Consider the following 24845-nt stretch of genomic DNA (forward strand, 5'->3'; position numbering starts at 1 on the left):
GTGTGTGTGTGTGTGTGTGTGTGTGTGTGTGTGTTCGCCGTCATGAACTAGACATCCGGGCTGAGTGCGCGGAAGATGGCGACACCTATAGTCCCTGGTGAATGGATCAAAAACTGGGAAAAATCAGGAAAACACGAGTTGTGAGTAGACGCGGCTTTAACCGCGGTGATACCGCGTTACAACTGGGGGGGGGTGTTTTTTTGTTTTGTTTTTATTGGTAGAAATATTTAAAAAAAAAAAAATCACGCAGCTTAGCGATCAAATAAAAGGCCAAATGTTTCAGGTGTGTTTGCTGGAGCTAACAAACGGCGACGCTAGCAAGCTAAAAAAAAACAAAAAACAAAAAAAACGTCGATTAACACCTGTTTAAAAAACAAACAAAAAAACAACTAAGTAAATCACGTCGTCTTTGCTTCGTGTCGATACCCGATTATTTATTCGGCTTTGCGGGAAGGAGGCGTTCATCCCCTGCGTTGAACACCGGGCTTGGCTAACTTCAACGTTAGCAGCGCCGCTCGTTCATTTGTAAACACGATGGCTACGCGAGCTAAGCTAGTTAGCATCCGTGTAGCCGACTTGTGTTGCACCGATATCGGACTTTTAAAGCTTTTTCGCCTCTGAACCGGAGGAAATGTTCGCGTTCACTCCCGGCGAAACAAAACCGGCGGGTATCGGGCGAGAAAAGATGTGGGTTTTTTTGTTTTGTCACACGAAGACTTGAAATAAATAAACGTGGAGGGAAACAAGGCGGATCTTGGTGTTGTAGCAACGTTAGCTGCGGTGAGGAGGGGCCTTGTGTTCAATGTTGTGTTTACCCAGACACGGAGGCGTTCAAATATTATAATCACGTTCAATAATACGTCTTTTCTGGTCCGTGAATCGTCCCCGGACGGGATCGCCGGTTTTCACTGAGCCAGGTATTTTTTTTTTTTTGCACAAGTTTAACAGGTAGCGTCGAGTGACGTCACCCAACCAGCGGACGGAGGTTCATGTCGCTAAATGTTGTATTTCTGTATTTAATTTGTTCGCCGTCGACTCGGATCACTGAAGTGACATTGTGATCTCGGCAGCGATCACACGGGAGACCTTCCGGTCACCATCTGTGAATCAACACCGAGGACGGACTGAAGCTGCAGAATTAAATGGAAGAAGAAAAAAAAAAAAAAAAAACCCGTTGCGTGAATAATATTTTCGGTGGTTTTTCTTGAGCGCAGCTATCACTGCACAGCCGGAGAGACACAATAGGCTCATCCTCGGTTTCTGGCTGCTTTTCGCGGCTGCAGGCCTTTTCGTATTTTGAGAACGGCCTGCAACGAAATGCACCAAGTGAAACACTTCAAGTGCGGTTGGTGCACTTTAACACAAACTCAAGACACCTCAACAGATAGCACTTCAACAGCATGTTGTTTCAGGACAGCTGCAGCAAAATGGTGACTTGATGAAGTGGTCCCATCTAGGGAAGTTTCCCTTCACACCACAGCCAAAAATATAATGTTGTTCCGACCAGGCAGCATGGTGGACTACCATCCTGTACAGAGACATCTCTGTGTCCATGTGCTGATAATCAAAGTGTCACATTGTTGTTACGCAAACAACAAGTTTTTTTCACGAGCTACATAACATTATTGTGAATATTTGGATGTGTTTGTGTTTAATATCAAATCGGTTGTTCTCGTGAAATTGTGTAATTAAACGGCGCCAAAGTGAGGCCTGGGTGTGAAGCGCATTTCAGAAGATGGCCCGTCAGCCTCATTATGTGACTATCAGCATCGCCATGTTTGACCCCAGGGTCCCGACTGACCAAGCTGTCAGCTTGCTGCATGTAGAATAGTTTTCGCAATGCATCCGGCTTCATTGGCGCCAGCGAGTTCTCGTCAACCACCATTAAGGTGATTGAGCCCATTGAATCGCTGGCAGAGGCAGTCGCCCGGTGTGTTCTGGTGTGGACAATTGTACGGCTAGTTGAGCTGTCGATTGAGAGAGCCTTCAGTTAGATCTTTGGTCCGATCAGCTTAGACACGTCCACTGGGGAAAATGTCCTGAGGATTATGGATTACTGCTATTTTTCTCATCCAAATTTCTTATTTTGCCTGAGATATGGTCAATGGGGAATAATGTTACTATAACGTTAAATACCAAGATATTTTCTGTGTAATTTATTATAACTAATGTACCCACAGTTTTTGCATTGCTTTCCATGTATGGTAATTAATTCTTTGAGCTGTATATGACTACTGATTGTCATGCTTGGGTAGTCTAATTTAACAGAACTTTGTCTCTTTACTTTTATAGCATTCAACTCTGCAAAGAACTTACAGAGAAAACAGACCATGGAAGTGAAATTAAAGGTAAGTGCTGGAATGAATATGAAAATAATGTCCCAATAATAGATAAAGAATTCATAAACATGTCAGAGGGTGTAATAGAAATACTTAGATTTTACATTTCACAATAGTTCAAGTTTTCTTTTTCTTTTTTTTTTTTTACAGATGTAATGATATAGAGATATCTGTGATCTATAAATTGCCATAACTTTATTATGGTATCAAACAGATAAATGGATACGCCAGCTGAACGATGATGCACTTGTCACTATAACTAAGCACGTGTTCATGGAATCTCCTCTTGAACAATATCGTCCATGTTAAATAACCCTTCATAACAGTGATGGATGCCAACTGGCAACGTATCTGTGTTTGCTGGCAATTTCTCTGTTAGTTTCCGTTGACAAATGGCACATTTTCATTCTAAAAACTTGTCAAAGTATTGACAGTGCAGAAAGCAGAGTATGACAGCATTCAGTCAAGCTGTGATATGCTGATGGCTTATTCACAGTGTGCTCGTACTGCAATGTAATTCTTTCCGAAATGTCACTTTAACTTAGTTGTACAATTGTAAACTTAAGTGTGAATGCAAACTGTCTCATCATACATGCAAAAATAACTGTTATTAAAAGAATTTATGGATGAATTTGGAAAGAGGAAAGGTGTAAAATGGCTGAGTCCAGTATCCACTCACATTAAAGACTGTTATTGTTGTTAATGATTCCTCTTCTAAATACTTTAGGTGCGTGAATACTCATGTGTGTGTGGTCCTTTTATGTGTTTTATATTTATGCCTGATATAGGTCTGTTTTTGATATGTTTCCACAGTTGATATTGAGAAGTATTTTCCTGTCCGTTCTCTTCATTCAGTTTCAAATAATATGTGTCTTGGCTTGTCTGTTCACCCCTGCAGACATACAGGCCGCCTTATACGAGCTCTGCTGGCAAGTTGTACAGGGGAACCTGAAGTTGGATCTTGTCGCCAGCGTCCTTGGGGACATGATGGTACAAGTTCTGATTTGTTTTCACTTTGCATGAGGGTTAAACAACATAGCAGTGGATGTGTTGTGTCTATAATATCAGAGAAACCTTTTATTCCCTGTTTCCATTCCATCGTGCCAGGTGTCGATGCAGTGACATTTTTTCTGGCACGATTGGTTCAGTATTTCTACTTTATTGTGCGTGTCTGTAAAAGTTTGGTCCGAAAAGCTTTGTTTGCTTTTCAAATATCGAAAAACATTGAACTGTAAATTTTTCGAGTGTGGTAAAAATCTATAGCTTCCTCTGCTATTGACTGAGACAGTTTTGTGATTTGTGAATAAGCATTTTCACTTCTCTTTGTTTGTTTTGCAGGAACTCCGAGACGACATGCCTTCGATTTTAGCAGATGTGTTCAGTATACTAGGTAAACTCCAGGGTTTTTGAATACAAAAATAATATTAAAATATAATCCTATAATAGCTTTTCTAGGTACGAATCTTCATCCTCATATTACTGTCATAATGGATTTAAAACTCTTTTTTTTTTTTTTTTTTTTTTTTTACAGATTTAGAGACTGGTGCACTGGAAGAAAAGAACAAACGTGACCATTACACACAATTGGTGGGAGCATGTTTGGTAAGAACAATAGAGCTTATATGACTTGGCAGTTCACTTAATTAAACACACAATTGTGTCATATATGCATTATTGTTTTTATGTCTATTTAAATTTTTTTTTTTTAAAGCACTGAAACTAATTAATAAACGACTTGTTTTTTTTTATCTCAGTTTTTTGTACCGGAGGCCATTCTGAAGGAGCGTCTAGATCCAGAAACAATCGAATCACTCGGACTCATCAAGCAAGCCCATCAGTTTAATCAGAAGATTGTAAAAATCAAGACTAAACTATTGTAAGTAGAGTGCACAGCTTTGTACATGTGTAATGATACATAAATAGATAGGGTGCATTGGGTCTACTTGTTGTGCCTCATAATGTATATCCAATATTTATGGAATATTTTTGTCTTCACAGTTACAAGCAGCAGAAGTTTAACTTGCTAAGAGAGGAGAATGAGGGCTATGCCAAACTCATCACAGAGCTTGGACAAGACCTGTCTGGCAACATCACGAGCCACCTCGTCCTGGAGAGCATCAAGTCCCTCATAGGTACCAAACAAGTCATTTCAAGGTCACTCTACTGAACATGGTGCTGCTGTCATCATCCACACTTCTTAAGAACCTTTGTTTTTGTTAAATTAAACACAGATCAGTCTGAGGATATAGAAAGGAATTGGATTACATGACTGTTGTTTTGACCTCACCCCACTGGTCACTTGGACTCTGTGTTGACTATCACACAGCTGTTTATAAAGGGCTTTGTACAGCCAGGAACCTTTAAATCAGAACGTCTCTCTCTAGATGTTACCTGCCAGTCTCTTCGAGCTTCACACCAAGAAAAGCTGGTTGTATCAGAGACTTGGGCCTCATTAGTGCATCGTGCTTTTCCCCATTAACTGAACACTTACTTGTGTGGATGTGATCAATTTATTCAGATGAGTGCAATATAAATATGTTTTCCTGACTAATCTGTTTTTCCCCCCAATTGTCCTCTTATTTCTTATTGCCTGCAGGATGTTTCAACTTGGACCCTAATCGTGTTTTGGACATAATCTTGGAGGTATACGAGAGTCGGTCTGACCAAGATGAGTTCTTCCTGTCCCTCATCAAGTCCTACATGTGTGAACCTCTCACACTCTGCCACATTCTGGGCTTTAAGTTTAAGTTCTACCAGGTGAGAATATCAGGAAGGGTGATCAAAGAGAGTGACAGCCAGAATGTGTCCAGTAGTATAATTACAGACCTAAAAGTTTATTGTCTGCTTGAATCTTTTTCAAATTCATCTTTCTTTTTTTTAAATTTTTTTTTTATAACTTTATCACTTGTGTTTTCCATGATGTATTGATTCATTTTCTTGTGTCTCTTTTCAGGAGCCCAATGAAGAAACCCCCAAGTCACTTTACCACATTGCTGCTGCTCTGCTTCACCATAACCTGATAGAGCTGGAAGATCTCTACGTACATGTAAGGAACTGCTAGCTCAGCTAATATCCACATTCATTTAAAGATCACCATTCAATTTACATATGCAGGTTCTTAGCCTGTGTTATTCCGAATTTGGGAATATTTGTAGTGTCAACCCAAAGTTTGTGACTGTAATCATGTGAGAATGTGTATGTGCCAAAAGTGTTATTTCACCCTCATCATATGTGAAGCCTCTGTCATACATTTTGTTCCTCGCCTGAAGAATTTGCTCTTTTGTTGTGTCTGTGTTGTTCCAGCTGATGCCACCAGATGTCACCATCGTAGAGGAACACAAAAGAGATATCTCCGAGGCCAAGCAGATTGCACGCAAGTTGGTTATGGTTGTGTTGCCCTCTGAGAAAAGTGAAGACAAAGAAAAGGACAAAGAGAAGGAAGAGGAGAAGAACGAGAAGGTATTGAAGCATTTACTCACAGATTGTTTACATAGAAATATAAGTGTGTTCGCGGACATGCTGTCACGCTGGATGGATGATGAGACCCAGATGTTACCAAGTGATTAGAAAATACAATGGAGGCTCCATTACAGTCTATTACATGCAAAGTAATGCAGAATAAAATTTAAAAAAAATCCACTTCGTATTGTCTGAATGCCACTACAGGTAAGATTTTAGTAAGGTAAAAAAAATATGAGAAATTACACTTAAAGTAACCAACTTAAAATCTGGGTATAACTACATGCATTTAAAACAACTAATATTCTGTATTATTTTTTACCTTCCCCTTCAATATGAAACTGATGCATAGATAGGCACAGTTTAAAAAAAAATCTATCACTTTGGTGTGTGACGGTAGCTGTTCTTAGTTTTTGCCTCTGCTCTAACTAGCTTATTGAATGTTACTTAACTTTGGCATATTCAATAATACACATTTGCTGCTCTTTTTTTTTTGCGCTCACAGCCACCTGATAATCAGAAGCTCGGTTTGTTGGAAGCGCTACTTAGGATTGGAGACTGGCACCACGCCCAGAGTATTATGGACCAGATGCCTTCCTTCTATGCTACTTCTCACAAGTCCATTGCGCTGGCACTCTGCCAGTTTGTGCACCTGACTGTGGAGCCTCTTTACAGAAGGTACTGATTTCTATGTTTCACTTACTGTCCACCAGACCTGCAAGCCTGCACAAGTACCACTCATTTCACAGTTTGAAGTCCTCTGGATTCCAACAGTTTAAACATACAAGTCCTGTAACAAATGCAAAATAAATAGGTGATTTGAAAAAAATTGAACAAAAACCAAAGGTTCTGACACACTCGTCTGTTCCTCATAGGGCTGGCGTCCCAAAAGGGGCAAGAGGATGTGTAATGAATCCACTGAGGAGCAAGCGGGCCCCTCGCCCTGCAGAGACCTTTGACGACCTCCGCAGGGACACATTCAGCATGCTCTGCTACTTGGGCCCTCACCTCTCCCATGACCCCATCCTCTTTGCTAAGATTGTGCGTCTGGGCAAGGGCTTCATGAAAGAGGTACAAAACCAATTATAGTTCTGCATCTGCTTTACAGCCTGCCTAAATCTGACTTTGACTCACAGTATTTGGTGTTTTTTGCTTCTCAGTATCAAAGTGACGGTAGATCTGAGGTCAAAGACAAGATGGTAAGTATAAAACATAAATGTCTTGGTGACTATGGGACTGCTCTGATTAACATTACAGTGTGAAAAGAAATTGCTTTACTTTAATGGACGTGCCATTCTATCTCTGACGTATATGTGAATCTGAGAATATGATTTAATTTGTATTTTATGTTCGTTGCAGGAAACATTATTGAGTTGTTTCCTGAGCATTGCAGACCAGGTGCTGCTCCCGTCGCTCTCTCTGATGGAGTGTAATGCTTGCATGTCCGAGGAACTGTGGGGTCTCTTCAAACTCTTTCCCTACCAGCACAGGTGAGACGCACACATAAACGCACACCGGTACCACTCGCTACATGTGGCGCTGTGTAATTGAGTTGTCGGATTGTAAACCCTCAGGCATCGCTCCAGGACGATGTTCACTGGCTGGCAAGAAAAGAGCACCATACACAATGCTTGATTAACCAATGTAAATTGTGTGTTTCTGTGCACAAAGCATTCTTCTGCTCCCAAGCAGCGCAAGAATTTTATTTTTAGAGCCTTTGACTGGACATTTTGGCACATCACTGATGAGCAATGACACTCCACATTCCCAGAGGTTTTATTTTACCTTTGGTTGTCATAGTCAGTTTGTCACAGCTAATAATGCACTTCCCAAGATTATTGAAGAAGGTAGTAGCGCTTTATTATTTCACTGGATTCTACACTAAACATTGTTGACTCTGTCAAAGGAAAGATTTGTTAAACTGGAAATGGACGAGTATCACAGCTCGTTTGTTCAATGTGCTGAATAGGTGGTTGCATCATCTTTTTTTTTCTTTTTTTTTTTTATATATATATAATTCTTCCAAATTTGATGCACAGAAAGTTTCCTAATTATGTGATTTTAACAGTTTAACATAAAGCCACACCGGAGTGGCTTCCTTGCTATTTATAGACTGCTCTGAATTGCTAGCTTTGCACGAAGACATAGGCACATTTTTCCTTTTAAGCTTGAAGAGAGAGTGTGTCTTTTATTTTTATTTTTTTACAGCTGTTAAGTCGCACATTCTTCTTGGCTTGTGTACATCCTACTCTGCTAAACCTTCTGTCATTGTGATTTCCTTGTGTATGCTCCTTTAGGTACCGGTTGTATGGGCAGTGGAAAAATGAGACATATTCCAGCCATCCGCTGTTGGTTAAAGTCAAAGCTCAGACTGTGGAGAGGGCCAAATACATTATGAAGTAAGCTAACTTGCAGAACACAATGCAGGATTTCAGAAAATGTCTATACTGGTTGAGTGTTGGTCAAACGGTATCGACTGCTGGTCTTTCTTCCAATATTTATGTGTTAAATTTAAATAGCAAGAGCCAATAACAGTTTCAAAGACTATGCAGTGTGCGCATATGAAATTGTAAATCTTTTAATAATTGTCTGTTGGATTGAATCGGTAGGATTGAATGAAAGAAACTATAAAAACATGCAGTGATATGTTTTTGGTTTGTTGTTGCCATCTCAAGTGAAGCTTTTTTAAAGAACAGTTTAACGTGGACATGTTGAACAGCACAAGGATTTAAAAGAAGACTTAGTTTTTTGGAGCTGGGCAAGTAATTATTCTAACACTGTTCTGCTGTTGAAAGAAATCAACGGTGCTTCTTTTATCTTAAGCTGACAACCATAAGAGCATTTTCCTGCTGTGAAGCCTCCAGAAGTGAGCGTCTTTGCTACAGCGGACTTTGTATGGTCCTGTGTTTTTAATCAGTCGTTTCCTGTCTTATGCGGGTGTTGTTGTTTTTCCTCCCCAGGCGGTTGACCAAAGAGAATGTGAAACAATCTGGAAGGCAGATTGGCAAGCTGAGCCACAGCAATCCCACCATCCTCTTTGATTATGTAAGTATTGTTTGCTCTAATTGTTTTATTTTTTGAATGATGTCAACAAACTAACCCCAGATTTTTGTGGGAGAAAATGCACAGTGTTTTACACAATGTAACTCCTTGCTTGCTCTGTTGCACATATTCTGTGACGATGACTTGGACAGATTTGTTTGGCCTCTCATTTGTGGTAAAGAATTGTGTATTAGGGTTGATATAATGTGCAGGTTATCTTCTAAAGTTGGTAATGTTTTATTCTCTCCACTGTCCCATTGTATGACAGATGCTGTCTCAGATCCAATGGTACGACAACCTCATCGTTCCGGTGGTGGACTCCTTGAAATACCTCACATCGCTCAACTATGATGTCTTGGCTTGTATCCTACACTTTTTGTCTTTATTCTAGCAGCAAACAACAGATGTGTGTGTGTGTGTGTGTGTGTGTGTGTGTGTGTGTGTGTGTGTGTGTGTGTGTGTGTGTGTGTGTGTGTGTGTGTGTGTGTGTGTGTGTGTGTGTTATTGATGTAGTGGGGTTTAAGTATAAAAGGGCTGTCTCTCTGTGTTGTTACACTTGACTCTGTCTTCAGATTGCATCATTGAGGCTCTGGCCAACCCGGAGAAGGAGAAGATGAAGCATGATGACACCACCATCTCCTCGTGGCTGCAGAGTATGTGGATTTGCCGTTAATCACATCATTCATTAGCATGCAAAAGGAGAGAAAGTGTTTGATGTTTTAATGAGTATCTAACATACACCTGTTCTCCTCGTCAACCCAAGGCTTGGCAAGTCTGTGCGGAGCTGTGTTCAGGAAATACCCAATTGAGTTGGCAGGCCTCCTTCAGTATGTCACCAATCAGCTAAAGGCAGGGAAGAGGTAGGTAGCAGCAAACGATGGGTCTGAATTCTTCTATCACTTGTTTGGCTTGGAGTCAAACTATTCACACAGCCTCACATGTCACTAATAAAAAGAGTTTGAATCATCTTTTTCAGATACACACAATTCGTTGTATCACTTATCAGACGTCGGAACAGATTTATTTAAAAATGTTCCCCCATGTATTCCTTGTTTTTCATAATCACACTTTTTCCACAAACTATATTTTGAGTTCTGGTGTTTAATTAGACATTAAGATACATTCAACTTATTGAAAATGGATTTGCTTCATCCTCTTGTCATCTAACAATTGAAAACAAACTAAAATGACCTTATTTTAACCATCTTGCACGTAAACATTTTGACAATGAAAGTTATAGAAATGTTTTAAGAAAATTTAGAGATTGTACGATCTACACATTATTTACATTAATAAATTTGTGATGTAGAGAGTACTTTTGTTTTGTTTTCAAATGTCTCAGCAATTGTTACTCTTGTCTCTTCAGTTTTGACCTGCTGATCCTGAAAGAGGTGGTGCAGAAAATGGCTGGCATTGAGATCACAGATGAGATGACCTCAGAGCAGCTAGAGGCCATGACAGGAGGGGAGCAACTCAAAGCAGAGGTATGTCCACTAAACTCGAGCACAGCTGTCATCACCTAATGCAGTCTGTTGATATGTAAGACTACTACCCCCACCAGCGCTGCACGTGAGCTCAGGTTCACGTCATTATGAATGGGACTGTGTTCACAGGGCGGCTACTTTGGTCAGATCAGGAACACTAAAAAGTCCTCACAGCGTCTGAAGGATGCGCTGCTGGACCACGAACTCGCCCTGCCGTTGTGTCTACTCATGGCTCAGCAACGAAATGGTGTGGTTTTCTTAGAGGGTGGAGAGAAACACCTCAAACTTGTCGGCCACCTCTATGACCAGGTATGCACAATAGAAGCAACCTCGTAATGAAAACAATCTCCTTCACACCTCCTGAAAATAAGAATAAATAAAACCCTGTGTTTTTTGTTGCTGTCTTTCTGCAGTGTCATGACACATTGGTGCAGTTTGGGGGCTTTCTGGCCTCCAACCTCAGCACAGAGGACTACATCAAGCGGGTTCCCTCCATCGACATCCTTTGTAACCAGTTTCACACTCCACACGATGCTGCGTTCTTCCTGTCTCGGCCGATGTACGCCCATCAGATTTTGGTAAGTGGACCTGTGGCAATTTTTCTCAACACAAGTCTTTGAACTGTCTCAATCCCTCTCACTTTGATTCCCACCATAGGGAACCCAAAAAAAAAGGGCTTACAAATTTTTGAAAATGTATTAAATCCGTCTGTGCTCCAGGAGAAAAATTAACAGGGTTTCGCTTTCCACAGTTTATAGTTTCATTTCATATCATCTTACTATGTCATCTAACATTTTGTTTTATAAATATAAAATATTTCAAATCAACAAGAAAAGTTCACTGAAAAGAAACTATATGCTCTCTTCGTCCAGTCGAAGTACGATGAGCTGAAGAAGGCAGAAAAAGGCAACCGGCAGCAGCAGAAGGTCCACAAGTACGTGGCGGCCTGTGAACAGGTTATGACACCGGTGCATGAAGCTGTGGTATCTCTCCACCCGGCCCGGGTCTGGGATGATCTCCGCCCTCAGTTCTACGCCACCTTCTGGTCCCTCACCATGTACGACTTGGCCGTGCCGCACTCCGCCTACGAGCGTGAGGTCAACAAGCTCAAGGTCCAGATCAAGGCCATCGAGGAGAACCCTGAGACGGTGAGTGTTTGGTTGACTGCAGCCACGTGGCTCGTAACACCTCGTAAACCATTTTTACATTTCACACTCAACTAATGCGTTTGCTCCGCGTGGCAGCGGTGGGATTCCTGTACATTTAAATCTCAAGGAACAGCTCATACAAAAGACAGCACGAATATTGAGACAATGATTGTTTAAGAGAGAAATGCAGGTAAAATTTATAGTATAATATAATTATTGTAGCGGTTTCCTTCTTTTGTAGCCTCTGAATAAGAAAAAGAAGGAGAAGGAACGCTGCACTGCTCTGCAGGAAAAACTCCAGGAGGAGGAGAAGAAGCAGCTGGAGCATGTCCAAAGAGTACTACACCGCCTGAAACTGGAGAAAGACAACTGGTTGTTGGCCAGTAAGTATTTTAATGTTTGTCACTATTGATGCATCTTAATCAACATGTGCACAACTTTCTACAAAGCTGTGATTCCTTGAGAGAAGAAAGCAGAGCATTGTTTCATATGACATTCTGACCAAAACACAGATGTTTTTTTTTTTTTTGTCACATGAACTGCAAAGTTTAAGTTTGGTTCCTTTTTTAATTAACACACAGCAACTAGATGGTTGGAGTGAAGTTTTCAGAAGTATGGTTGGAATGACATGGTTTTCAGAAGTAGCTAACATGGTTGGAATGACATGGTTATGATGACATGGTTGGAGTGAAGTTTTCAGAAGTAGCTAACAGATGATGAATATTTAGAACAAAGCAGAATAGTTTGTTTTAGGAGACAACGTTCATGTTGATCAAGTCACATTCAGCTTAAAGTCCTTTCAGATTACAGCACAGAAACAATAAGCTGAGGTGGTCACAGCGTCAGTATTGGAGGTGAATCTTATGGTCCATATGTCTCGGTTACTAACGCATCTTTAAATGCTTCATGACAGAATCGACAAAGAACGAGACCATCACAAAGTTCCTGCAACTCTGTCTGTTCCCTCGCTGCATCTTCTCCTCCATTGATGCCGTCTACTGTGCCCGCTTCGTCGAACTGGTCCATCAGCAGAAGACACCCAACTTCTGCACTCTCCTGTGCTATGACAGGGTGAGAGGCTCGCACACATACTCCATCTCATACACTTAAGATGATGATAAAAATGAAACTGCATTTTTACAGCAGTCATCTTAAAGCTGCAGAGGGCTTTAGAAATAAAAAATAATAAACTTTAATAATGTGATTAATGACTTGAGGCTAATGTAGGAACTAATTTGGCCCACTCAGCAGTACAGTTATAGAAAAATCCATTAAAATAACTAAAGACTATATGCAAGCGTCAAGAATTCACTGAGTGGTTCAACAGTGCAGCATCAAATTAAAGCGGGATGCTAAATAACTGCTGGCCTATTAAAAACACTTTTGTAAAAGTCAGTCAGACAGACCACAGTTAAGTGCAGCTTTGAGATGTTGAGAATAAAAGCTTTGACGTTCCACTTTTTTTTCCTTGTTCAGTATAATGCCATCAGAAGTAAAAGCATGACATGGTGTCGCACCGCAGGTTTTCTCTGCGATCATCTACACTGTGGCCAGCTGTACGGAGAATGAGTCTCACCGCTATGGACGCTTCCTCTGCTGCATGCTGGAGACGGTGACGCGTTGGCATAGCGACCGTGCAGTCTATGAGAAGGTTTCTTTTTCTTCCTGTTCTCTTCATCTGCAACTTTTATATCTTTCTAACATTTTCTGATGTAAGACGAGCCGGGTATGCAACTCTCTGTGTTCTTATTGTGTGGTCACAGGAGTGTGTCAATTACCCCGGCTTCCTGACCATCTTCAGAGCCACAGGCTTTGATGGAGGGAACAAAGCTGACCAACTTGACTACGAAAACTTCAGGCATGTGGTGCATAAATGGCACTACATGTTGACTAAAGTGAGCCGCTCGTCTTTTATCATTCTTCTTCTTCAGAGCTCTGGAAGGTGTGTATTTATCCATAATCGGGTCCTCTGTTTCTGCTCCAACCAGGCTTCAGTCCACTGCCTGGAAACGGGAGATTACACCCACATCCGGAACATTCTCATCGTGCTTACCAAGATCCTGCCCTGCTACCCAAAGGTCCTGAACTTGGGCCAAGCGCTGGAGTGCCGCGTCCACAAGATCTGCCTCGAGGAGAAGGATAAGAGGCCTGACCTCTATGCCTTAGCAATGGGGTAACAGTGTGCTGTTCAGCTCTGTGGGGAGCATACAGTTAACATCTCTTATGTGAAGTGTGGTTATAACGCGTATATAAATCTGTAGAAGCAGGGATTATTTACGTAATATGGAGTCATTGAAGTCCAGTTGCTGTTGTAACTAACCTGGATTTAAAAAAAATCCTCAGGAACATGTTCTTTTCACGGTGGACTTCATACTTATGGGGGTAACACTTGTGTGTAGTTAAGTGTTTATTATTGGACAAGTATGCAGGGGGGTTATATTGGCAGGTAAAATGCGGTGCTGATATGGCTCACCTACATGTTTTCCTCTCCGAGAGTTAAATCGTTGCACTGTGTGACACTCAGAAGTTCTTTTGCGGTTCTGTCTCCACTTTGTGCAAACCCTGTATGCGTCTTGCAGTTATTCAGGTCGGTTGAAAAGCCAGAAGGTGCACATGGTCCCTGAGAATGAGTTTCACCACAAGGAGCAGCCGGCACGCAGCGCGACCCCCGCCAGTCAACAGAATGGCCCCGGCAGCACAGGCAAGCCCGCCACCAGCACAACCAAGACAGAGGAGGGGACGTTGGAGGATGGCGGTGAGTGACGAGAAACGTGACCAACCAGTTTTGAATGCTGTACTTCACAGTTTTATTAAGTTCAAAGGTATAGAATCAGCTTCTGCATCGTGTCAGATATAGCTGAGATCTTGCCTGCTGTTGCTGAATCATTGTTTCAATTTATTTTTTTCACCTAACAAAAATATTATAACACTAAACCTTTTATTAGTTTTTCCCACTGAAAGTGTTTGTCTCAGAGAATCAGAGCTTGAAAATTTAAATAGTATGTTATAACATTTAAACACCGAGATCCTCGTGTACAGTTCTTGATATGTGCAGTGCTGTTAGAGCTGGTTTTACACCGATGCTACAATTTCCAACACGCATGTCAGTAAGTGTTATTAGATCCTGTTTGTGGTCTGTTTTTAACCAGATCGGAGCAAGGATAAATCTCAGGGCACCACAAAGCCAGTGAACAAAGCCAACAGTGCAACAGCCAAAGTAACCACCAGCAACGGGAACGGTGCTCTCAACAGGTAGGAAATATCCAAACCTGCCAGGACTCTGTGAAGTCAAACAAGGCTGAATGATGCATCAGAACTAACTAAAGGAAACACTTATCCTTTTGCAGCACCAAAGCTGTCAAAGAGCGGGACGACAAAGAGAAGAGCGGGAAGGAGAAAAAAGAGAAAAAGGAAAAGACACCAGGCAGCACTCCCGAGACAAAGGCGGAGAACCGTCGGGAGAAGCAGAGAGACGAGAGAGCGGGGAAGGAGGAGCGAGCGGCTCGCGAGGGTAAGGAGAAGACCCCCAAGGCCGACAGGGAGAAAGTGAAGCCAGACGAGAAGAGCTGCAAAGACGACAAGGCCAAAGCCGGAAACGGAGAGCCTATGGATCCGTCCAGGGAGCGTGACGCCATGAAGGAGTCCAAGAGCAAGGACAAAGGAGACAGGAGTGCTGTGGCTGTGTCCATCAAGTCACCAGGTCCCAGATCAGAGTCAGCTGAATCCGAGAGGGGTAAGACGTCTTTCTGGTTGTTTGTTAAACGGCTGTGTTCTTCTCACAGATCGTAAAATATAGCAACGTTTTGACTACAAATTCCCCCAAACTGTTATTTTAACACATTTAATTCGTATAAGATAAAGAAAAGAGACCGTTTTGAACTGGTAGTTTCCCATGCAACATGTCTGGACTGATGGAAACTTGCCTGGGAGCGTGAGTGCGCGGCACAATTTGACCACAGTTTCCCTCTCCTCGTCTTTACAGATCACAAAAGACGAAAGCTCGACAGTCACTCTTCCCCGTCCCACTCCTCGTCTGTTAAGGTTAGTATGGCTTGAGGAAGGCTGTGCCCGTTTCTTCTCTATCTGCCGGAGCATTCCCTGCCGTTGCACATTCCAGCAGCCCTGAAGATCATCATGGAGAGTTGTCGTACATGCAGGCTCGGCATCTGGAAAATCCCGACCATATCCATGGGAGTTGGAAAGCATTCCATGGACATCAGCATAATGTTTTGCAGAAATGGGAGAAACTCCTTCACGGACTTAGCCAAGAGAATATTGTATATATTGAGTATTTTCATATTGAAATATTTACCTATTTTCATATTAATGAAAGCAGTCAGTGTGCCTTGAGAAGAAAGAAGTTTTTTAAGTGTTTCTATATTCCGTGTGGAGTTTTTGCTTTTTTGAGAATAATATACACCTGAAGTAAAGTGGCTTGCCAAATCAAGAGCTCTCCAAAGGCAAAGTTTTCCCCCCACCGCCCCCACCCAGTGGAAGCAGTGTTTTACTACTTGAAACGGTGCCCGAGATTTTTTTTTGCCCACATTTTTGCAAGCTGCGAAGATTTCCTGGTGTAAAGTATTTTGCTCTCCCTTCAACGTCTCCGGATGCAGCACAGAGATGGATGGTGTCCAGCAAACCTCTCTGCTGCGGCTGAGTCATCGGCCCCTTCTTCCATCTCCACTTGTTAAGACGGGCCCGCGTGCAGCCTCCACATCACGCGACGCGAGTCCAGTCGGTCCTCCCGGGCCCCTGCAGCGCCGTCCCCCGCAACCACCAGCCGTCGGCACCTACAGTCGTACTACCTCCTGGCAAGCGCTGAGCGGGAAATCAGAGCCACCAGCAACGGAGATCGGCGGAGAAAATGAATGTTGCAGTTTTGAATCAGCCAAAAATGCAGAGGAAAATAAGCCTGCCCCGACAAAGAGAGAGTGAGGGAGAGAGTGGGCGAAGCCTGAATCGTCTGGAGCCTTGCCCAAACCACGGGAAGCTTGTGATAGGTCTTTATTTTACCCTTCCACCAGAGAAATAGGCTCCATGTGTCTTATCCATTCCTGAACTGTAAGTGACAGCAACAGTTACCTATGTAGGGATGCAGTCAAGCACATACACATTGTCACACACTCACACACACACACACACACACACACACACACACACACACACACACACACACACACACACACACACACACACACACACACACACACACACACACACACACAGGCACAACACACACACAGGCACACATTATTTAGCACTTGCACTTTAGACGCATTGAAATCCCAGCTGCACTGTAGGACTTCTATATTCTGCTGCCTGAAATTACAGACATGTCTGCAGTAATAAGACTAGCAGTTACTTCATACATGCTCAGGGTTTTTCTATTTTAAGTATTGACATTCCAGATGTTGAGCCTATGAACTCTCCTCTATGTAATAACTTTGTCAAAGCCTTAGTCCTTAAAGGTCAGAAGTCAAGGGAGAAGTATGCTGTTGGTCCGGCCGGCCCAGACTCCCCAACCTCACCCCCTCACCCCTTCTTCCGACTCTCTACTGCTGTCTGACAACCTCCTCCCAAACCCCCCACCCCCTCCCAGCTCATCTGTCATCTCCATTCATCCCTACAGGACAATAACAACGAACCCAAGGAATCCACATCCAAGGTTTGTACCGCCTCTGCTACTCCTACCTTCTCTCGCACCGTTTTCTTTATGTAGGTGTGCAGCTGCAGACATGAAATGACTCATAGATGTTCTGTGATTGTGTCAATCAATCCATTTTTGGCATTCTCACAGTAATATGGAAAGTCGTTGTCGAAGGTCATCCTCATTATTTCATTTTTTTTTTTGCCACTTGGAGGCAGTGGATTATGTTGGAAACTCTACATCTTAGAAAGTTATTATATCAGACATTTTTGCAATTGCTTTTTTAAGCAGCCATCCATCATTCATTAAGTCATGTCTCTAAATACCTGACGGTAATTAGTTTCTCCGTTTTTGAAAGATATCTCTAGCTGGAAGATTCTCCCCAGTTTTTACTCGCCAGTTGTTTTCCTCTTTGCTCCTCTCTTTTTTTTTTTTTTTTTTTTAATGCAGTTCCGCAGAAACCAGTCGCCTGCTGCTGCTGCTGGAAACTAGGTTGAGGAGAGCGAAGTTTGCAGGATGTAAAACCCAAAACACGCCTCTGTAAATCTGAGGAAGACTGCAGTCGAGCGATAATTCTCTCTGCTTTGAGTCCTTTGAATGATTTTGAACACGATCACTTCTCGCAGCTTGGAGACTCTCCCTGCTTCACTCCACAACAGGATCATACTTGGTTACCGAATGACGAAACTCATTGCAGACACCAAACATTCTTAGCCGATTTGGAAACGAACTGAATTAAAACAAAAACCCAATCGTGCAGTACCAAACACCAAGCAGCCCTCGGCCACCGAGGCTCGTTTGTCACAACGATCAATCAAATTGGACTGAATCAGATTTTGGGACACGGAAGGACAGAAACGCTAAAACAAATCCGAACTGGGTTTTCAGGGAAAGGGTTTGAGAGAGGTGTTGATTCAATTTGAGTTGAGTCGGATTGTTTTCCTCATTCATATCAGTGAGGGCAGATTAAATGGCAGAAAGCTCTCTGTGCTAAATAGCCAAGAGCATAAACTGAAGTCGTTGCAGGTTAATACTCTTAGAAATGTACAAAATAACTTAAAATGTCTCCTTTAAACACTCTGTTCAAATGATAAACATCAAACACAGATTATCATGTGCCTCCTCAGGACCTCACTTATTCCCACCTCAATACTTTCTGCTGCTAAAGAAGCTCTCAGCCTGTGTAGTTACACTCCAAATGCCCCATTTAGCATTTTTTTTTTTTTTTTTTTAAACAGTTTACAAACATGTCATGAATGGTTTCCAACACGCCGTAACATAACGGCTTTACGCAGCTGAAAAGACATTTTAAAATGTTTTGTAATTTTGCTTGGAAAAACTGTTCACACATATGTTTGACTATTTAGTCATCATACTCCCATCTGCATTATCGTGGATGATAGGCTGTTTATTGATGTGGTTATGTTCCTCAGAAATGCTAAATTGGGGGAACTATAATGACGCACTGGAATAGGTCATGAATTACTCCTCTGACGCAGCCGATGGAGCCGAGTCAACTTTACACTGTGATCATCAATAACTCTCAGCAGGAGAGACGGAGCTGCAACGACGGAAGTTGGTGCTTTTTGAAAAGAGACGCTGCTTTATTTAGTCGAGTCGTGTTTTATTAACGAAGCAGCGTAATGAATGAACTCCTGATCAGAAACCATCAGCTTGATCGATACTTGTTACACAACCACCAGACTGAGCATCAGTGGTGATGCAACGATTTCGCAACTTCTTTCTTTCTTCGGTCTTATTTGCCGTGTTCCAGTTCTCCTGTGGGAACCTGCTTTTTCTTTTTCTTTTTTTTTCTTTTCTTTTTAATGAACCCAAGAATTAATATATATATTCTTGCTCTTATGTTAATTTTTTTTCTTCTTCAAACCTTATCATCTTCTTTACTTGAGTGGTCAGCTGTTTATGATTCATTTCACCAGACAACTCCGCTTTATAGATGTGGGCGAACAAACAATATTTCATTAGCTACTAGCTTTCATCCTTGCTTCGTTACCTTTGTGAGTTATTTATTTGTAAAGTGATATATTAAACTACTTTGTTCGTCTTGTTCTCTTCAAATGTAATATTCTTTGTAGCACCACATCAGCTACAATTCAGTTGCCCGGTCCAAGAGCCGAGAGAGGGAGATGGAGAAGAAAGATTCAGAGAACACACAAGGCCGGTCCAAAGAGAAGAAGGAAGAAAAGGATCGCAAAGACAGGAAGAGAGTCAGTATTTAATGAGCTCACTAACTTTGGAAAAGAAAAGTTTAGGGAAAAGGGTTTCTCTGAATTTATGTAAGGGCTTGTTTTTAGTTTGGTTAGTTAAGTAGCAACGAGGGACGGACAAGTTATTGTTGGTAAATGTCGGTCACCAAGTGGTCAGGATGTTATCGCTGCTGACTCGTGTTGCTTCTCTTCAGGACCACGCTGTCAACGACCGTGAGACGAGTCAAGAATCCAAACGCAGAAAGGATGAGAATGGAACCAGTGAGTGGTTGTTGTTTTTTTGTGTGTTTTTTTTTTTGTCTCGACAAATCCAAAGCAGCCGTCAGCCCAACAAGTAAAGAAAAACAAAATGAACTCAAATATGTTCTTCGCAGACTCTTCGAAAAACAGCAAGAGCACAAGTCCTTCCTGCGACTCCCCACTGTCCGCTGAAAAGGAGAAGAGCAAAAGGTCCAAATCATCCAGTAAAGAGAAGGCCGAGTCTGTGAAACCTGAGCGAACGTCCTCCGGAGGCAAAAAGGTCGGCAAAGCTCGTCACCCGCCGCCACTCGCTCGCCGCATCAGCTTTTAATCTCACCCTCTCTCAACGGGAGAACTCGTGATTATTTGACTTATGCACGGAGATGTAAATGACTGATGAATATTTATGGGGTCGTGTTTCCATCCCGATTGATCTGTTTTCTGTTCACCCTTTTTGTTCTGCAGGAGTCCAGACACGACAAAGAGAAGTCTGAAAAGAAAGAGAAGAGGGACAGCAGCGGAGGAAAAGAAGAGAAAAAGCAATATCCTTAAATGTAGAGTGACACCCGACTCATAGCTGCGGTTACTTACTACTGTTTAGTGATAATATTTTAATATTTAAAGGTATTGGAGTCTTTGTTAGTTGGTCTTTTTACTTCACTGCTGTTTTCTACCACTGAGATTCACAACCAAAAGCAGCTGCAGTTATCTGCTTTGCTTAAATCCACATTTTTTTTGTTTTGGTCACTGGTTTTAAAGATTCAGTCAACTTTTCTGCACAAGTGTTTCTAAATGTCTTCGGTGCAGCTGCTCCCAGCACGAAATTTGTTTTCAATTTTGGTTTCCATTGGCGGAGAATGACTTCCATTTTTATCTATCGTGTGTCACTTAACACACACCGATCCAATAAATGCTGCAGCGGGTGCCATATTGCAGAGAGGAGCCAGCCAACAGGATCTGCTTGTAAACATAATTAGCGCCCCAATCTTCATCCTATCACCATTCGACTTGTCTAATTTGAGCATTTTGACTGTGGGTTCATGTGTGCCCTCAGTAACTGCCGTGCCTCTCTTGATTAGAGTGGGCCAAACTAAAGCGGTCACAGACCTCATCACTTCAGCTGGACGTCTCAAGAGAGCCGTTGCATCATGTACTTATTTACACTCGGGCACTCTTCACATGTTGCTTATGTGTTATTTCCTTTAAAGGATCAACAGTGATGCGATGAAAACGAAGCAGCCGTGTTTGCTTTGAGGTTTTTCTCTGCACTATGACAGAAGACACGTTTTTGACAATCACTGCTTCAGCCTTTGGTTAATTTCCCTTAACAATCACACTCATAAATCTTCTGACAAGCACAGATAATGTGCACTAATCAGTGAAGGTAAGATGCACTCGGCTTCTTTGCAAACAGCTCTTAAACAGCCATGTGCAAAGTGTCTGATGTAGTTCCTGTCATCTTTGGTCCACGTGTGCTGCAGCAGAACTGGAGAAGCTGTGCTTTTATCTGCAAGACATCTGCACCCCCACATCTGTACTATGTTGTTGACTTGTACTCTTTTTTTTTTTTCTTTTTTTCCCCCCTTTCTTTCTTTCTTTCCTTCCTTCTTTCTTTCTTTCTTTCTTTCTTTCTTCTGCTTGGTTTTGTTTCTCTGTAAACTCCCATCCCAAGTGTTGTTAGCTGTAGTTCTCTTAACTTCACCTCATTATTTTTCCATTTCAAAACTACAGTAAACAGCTGAAATATGTTCTTTTTGTTGTTGTTATTTTTTTTTTGTATTATTCGATATGGGCACAACATGCTGCCGTAATCACAGTGTTATTCTTCTTCTAACTAGAAATGTGGTTACTGTCTGAAATGATCTCTTGGTAGCATCTCATGCTTGAAAATGTTTTTTTTTGTACGTTGTCAGGCTTTGCTTTTTGCTCGTTTTATTGGAGTTAATTTGCTTTCCATATTCACTTACCTCATATCCCTTTTGAGATACTTAGATACTTTTTATTTATTTATCTCCACCTTTTAATCCAGTGTAAGTGAGGAAACTGATACAAGGACCAGTTTGTATATTGTGTACAATAATAAAGAGGGTAACATGAAATTCACATCATGTTATTTCATTTTTGTTTTCTTTTGGATGTCCCATACAGGTTTTCTTTTCTGTGACTTTGTGTTAATCAGGTTTTTACATAATTTATAAACATGTAAGTTCGACCTTGATTCAAATGTAGAATTGTAAAGGAAAATCACAAAAAAAATTCTGACGCTCTGTACTCCAAAAATAACTGTTTCGAAATGAATTTTGGAGATTTTATCTGCTGTACTCAATGAGTGTAAGCTTTTTTTTTTCCTTCTTTTTTTTTAAAAAACAAAACAAAACTCAATAAATAATAGTTTTCCTAGTGTGTCACTTTGATACTGTCTCTACCTTTCTGTCTTCTTCTCCACAAACATCAAGGAGATTGTCTGCACAGCAGTTACTACACTTATCCCTCAATTTAGATGTTTCGTGTTAAACACAAGCAGGTGTTGCAGGTGTAGCTGGACACACGGAGAAGTTTTGATTTTGGATTTGGTTGAATAGAAAAACGCATTCCCACCAGCTTGTCATGAACTAAATCCTCCTCTGTTCATTGGTCAGATTTCTCTTGCTGAGAAGGTTAATGCCAGATGTCGAAGATAAATCTTTCTTTTTTTTTTTTTGGTTATCTAAAGCATCAGAGTCAATTGACGTCAGCTGTGTGCAGCTGTAGTGTTCCTTGAGGGCTTGAAATGGTATAAAAATAGGACACGCATATGGAGACATCACACCTGCTCGGAAACGTGCATAACAATTTTACAAACGTGCAATAAATAACCACGGCAGCTAGTAGCCGGGTGTTGTTGCTATTTCGGAGTCGATTTCTTCACATCATTCATGCTTGGTTTGTTTACATTCGGTGAGGGAGAGGGCAACCACGTTTAATACGTCACCAATTTTGCGCATCGAGTGTTTTCACGAACTTGACCATTTAACATTCGGGCAGCCCGACACCCTCGCGGATTTACAGGGAACAGGGCCTCAAAATCTGAGTGTGCAGATTGGAATTAGGCCTTTGGCCTTTGGCCGGCCATCAGATTGATTGGAAACATCTGGGCTCGGTGGTTCCAGGCCATAAAGACTCCGCTCTCCTCCGAGCCCGTCCTCTTTTGTGCTTTAAACTTCTGTTGCTATTTTCTTCATTAAAATATATATAATTTGGTGTTCACTGTTGACCAGTAATATTTTGAATGGCGCCTCGAAAATCAGTGTGGGTTCCAATGATCTAATTGTCATAGTGAGCAGTTTGTTTGCTAATATGTTTTTGTTTTTCAACCCCCCCCCACACACACACACACACACACACTTTTGTAATGCCATTCAACATTTACATCATCACACACCTTCACTACTGACTTCACTGGCTGCCAAACCTCATAGATTTCCAGTTGGTCTTGCATTCATTTTATGTTTTGGTTTAAATAAACCAGTTGTTGGTTTGCTTTCAAAGTGCGTCTCTTCATATTTTGTCATGGCGCTTTCACCCTGGTCGTTACATTTATAGGTCCCAAAGTTTGCTAAGAAGTCAAAGGAACTGGAAAGAAAATGAACTCTCACGCTGCCATATATTTTTTACATGTTAGAATAAAAGTCCCAAAGATGAATATAAACCTGCTTTTATTAAGGAAATGTAATAAAATCTTTTGTACATGTCCTCCCCACAGAGGTTCATTGTGTTCATACATGCAACTCTCAAGGTTGAGGTACTGTTACAAATGAACTGGAAAAAAAAACAATTACAAAATAAAACCAAAGCGGATCAAATGTCGTCATCGGACGCTAACTAAACCAGGGTCCATTTCGAGTTGCTGTTTGGTAAAAACCAAATTCACATGCACTTTGTCTGGGTCGAAAAGGATGAGAAAGTCTGATATACTAAACGAATGTAGGCGTACATGGTTTGTAGCGTTTGTAGTTTTTTTTTTTTTTTTTTTTCCTTCAGTTTATAAAAAGTTCACTTATACAAACAGACAAATGTTTCATTCTTTCCTCAATGTACAGCTAACCTTCTGCATAATGCATAGACACAGAAAGCTTATCACAACCAAAGAAGCTATGGTGTGTTATCATTTACTGAAAAAAAAAAAAAAATTGAGAATCACAGCTGCAGATACTGCACTTACATGAGAACAGCTTCTAAGTGTGTACAAAGTGTAAACCATAAGCTTGGTTAAACCAGTTGAAAATTCTGTTACATAAAAAGGGGTCACTTTCCTAGTCTCTAAAGTATTCATAGTTCTTTTGATTTCAACAATATGGCACTAAGTGATTAAAAGCGGACCTCATTTCGATTAAAATGTCTTCAGATAGTGGCAGTTGAAACAAATGCAGTCTCGCATGGTTGATTTAAAACAAGCATCTAAGTGAATACACAGTCAGGTGTAATATGATGTCCAACAGGCTTTGAAAATAACACCACTGAAGCTGTTTCAGATGACCACTACTCTCATATTATTGATATTTTCCAAGTAAAAACTGGGGTACAACTTCGTCAGTTTAATTGATGCTTAACCCTAGTGATTGATTCTTGTCCTAAATATTCTGACACTGAAAATAGTCTTATAGTAAAACAAGAAAATGACTTTACTTCACTAAATATAACATTAATCCAACTTAAGATTTCACCACAAAAATATGTCTGGAAAGGATTCAAATGACTTAATAAGTACTCCAGGATTTTGATTTCAAATCATGGCTTTTTTTTTTTTTTTTTTTTCTTCAAAATAGAAAACAACTGAAATTACAACAGTTCATCTAATTGTCAGTTGAAGCAATGTGTTGCTCTAGTTCCACAGATTTCTTTTTTTTTTTTTTGTTTTCAAGTGGATTGAATTTTAATTGCATTGCCATGACGCCGAAATGCTCCATAAGGCACTACGAGAGGCAAATCCCATGTTTCCAGAAGCAAAAAGTCTTGTTGCGTCATTGCCCTCTGTTAGTGTGACGGGTTTATAACCCAAAAATGAGCACTTGTTGACTTGTAGGCTTGTGTCCAAGCTGATGACAATGAAGGCTGCTGCCTCCAGGATGACAACCTCGGAGTGTCGGGGTCACACAGAGTGGCAGTTTCCATCCAGACGCACCAGTGGGAATCGACACATTTCACCTCTGCAAAGCCGAGAGACGTGCAAAGAATGAAAAACTATTTAAAGTAGCAGTGTGTGTCAATTTAAGCTTGTT

General features: G+C 41.3%; 2 protein-coding genes across 9 annotated transcripts in view; one reads left to right on the forward strand and one right to left on the reverse strand.

Moving 5' to 3' along the window:
- The first annotated feature begins 16 nt into the window (after positions 1–16).
- On the forward strand, positions 17–22001 carry thoc2 (THO complex 2). Of its 7 annotated transcripts, none has more exons than XM_069687373.1 (39): positions 17–140; positions 2293–2348; positions 3238–3329; positions 3678–3729; positions 3871–3941; positions 4094–4215; positions 4338–4471; positions 4936–5096; positions 5293–5385; positions 5643–5798; positions 6304–6476; positions 6674–6869; positions 6959–6997; positions 7158–7288; positions 8096–8197; positions 8759–8843; positions 9109–9202; positions 9413–9493; positions 9604–9700; positions 10207–10324; positions 10454–10633; positions 10738–10902; positions 11197–11472; positions 11714–11855; positions 12386–12543; positions 12995–13123; positions 13236–13367; positions 13461–13645; positions 14052–14227; positions 14622–14724; positions 14820–15205; positions 15455–15513; positions 17102–17137; positions 19216–19347; positions 19542–19608; positions 19722–19867; positions 20053–20129; positions 20925–20971; positions 21069–22001. In XM_069687373.1, the coding sequence occupies exons 1-38, from the start codon at positions 76–78 to the stop codon at positions 20950–20952; spliced, it is 4695 nt and encodes a 1564-aa protein (XP_069543474.1). In that variant the 5' UTR covers positions 17–75; the 3' UTR covers positions 20953–20971; positions 21069–22001. The 7 variants fall into 7 exon arrangements, 5 of the variants coding, with proteins under 5 accessions (XP_069543474.1, XP_069543475.1, XP_069543473.1 ...); XM_069687374.1 differs by having other exon boundaries at positions 21072–22001; XM_069687372.1 differs by having other exon boundaries at positions 20925–22001.
- Positions 22002–23265: 1264 nt separating this feature from the next.
- LOC138614132 (glutamate receptor 3-like) overlaps positions 23266–24845 on the reverse strand; it is a 68383-nt gene continuing 66803 nt past the window's right edge. For both annotated transcript variants that reach the window (XM_069687369.1, XM_069687368.1), the window contains exon 16: positions 23266–24773. The gene's annotated coding sequence lies outside the window, so the exon portion shown is untranslated. The remainder of the gene's footprint in view (positions 24774–24845) is intronic.

This window comes from Brachyistius frenatus, unplaced genomic scaffold (genome assembly GCF_029030835.1).
Source record: "Brachyistius frenatus isolate BFR_SWC_R1_liver_20210118 unplaced genomic scaffold, ASM2903083v1 Contig_456, whole genome shotgun sequence".
NCBI classification, from domain to species: Eukaryota; Metazoa; Chordata; class Actinopteri; family Embiotocidae; genus Brachyistius; species Brachyistius frenatus.

What these genes read in the sequence shown, in the direction of transcription:
- thoc2 (XM_069687372.1), top strand. Translation starts at nt 76, where the DNA reads ATGGCGACACCTATAGTCCCTGGTGAATGGATCAAAAACTGGGAAAAA. An exon ending in CCATGGAAGTGAAATTAAAG is followed by an intron (nt 2,349 to 3,237) that starts GTAAGTGCTGGA and finishes TCACCCCTGCAG; the next exon opens with ACATACAGGCCGCCTTATAC. An exon ending in CTCTTTCCCTACCAGCACAG is followed by an intron (nt 7,289 to 8,095) that starts GTGAGACGCACA and finishes ATGCTCCTTTAG; the next exon opens with GTACCGGTTGTATGGGCAGT.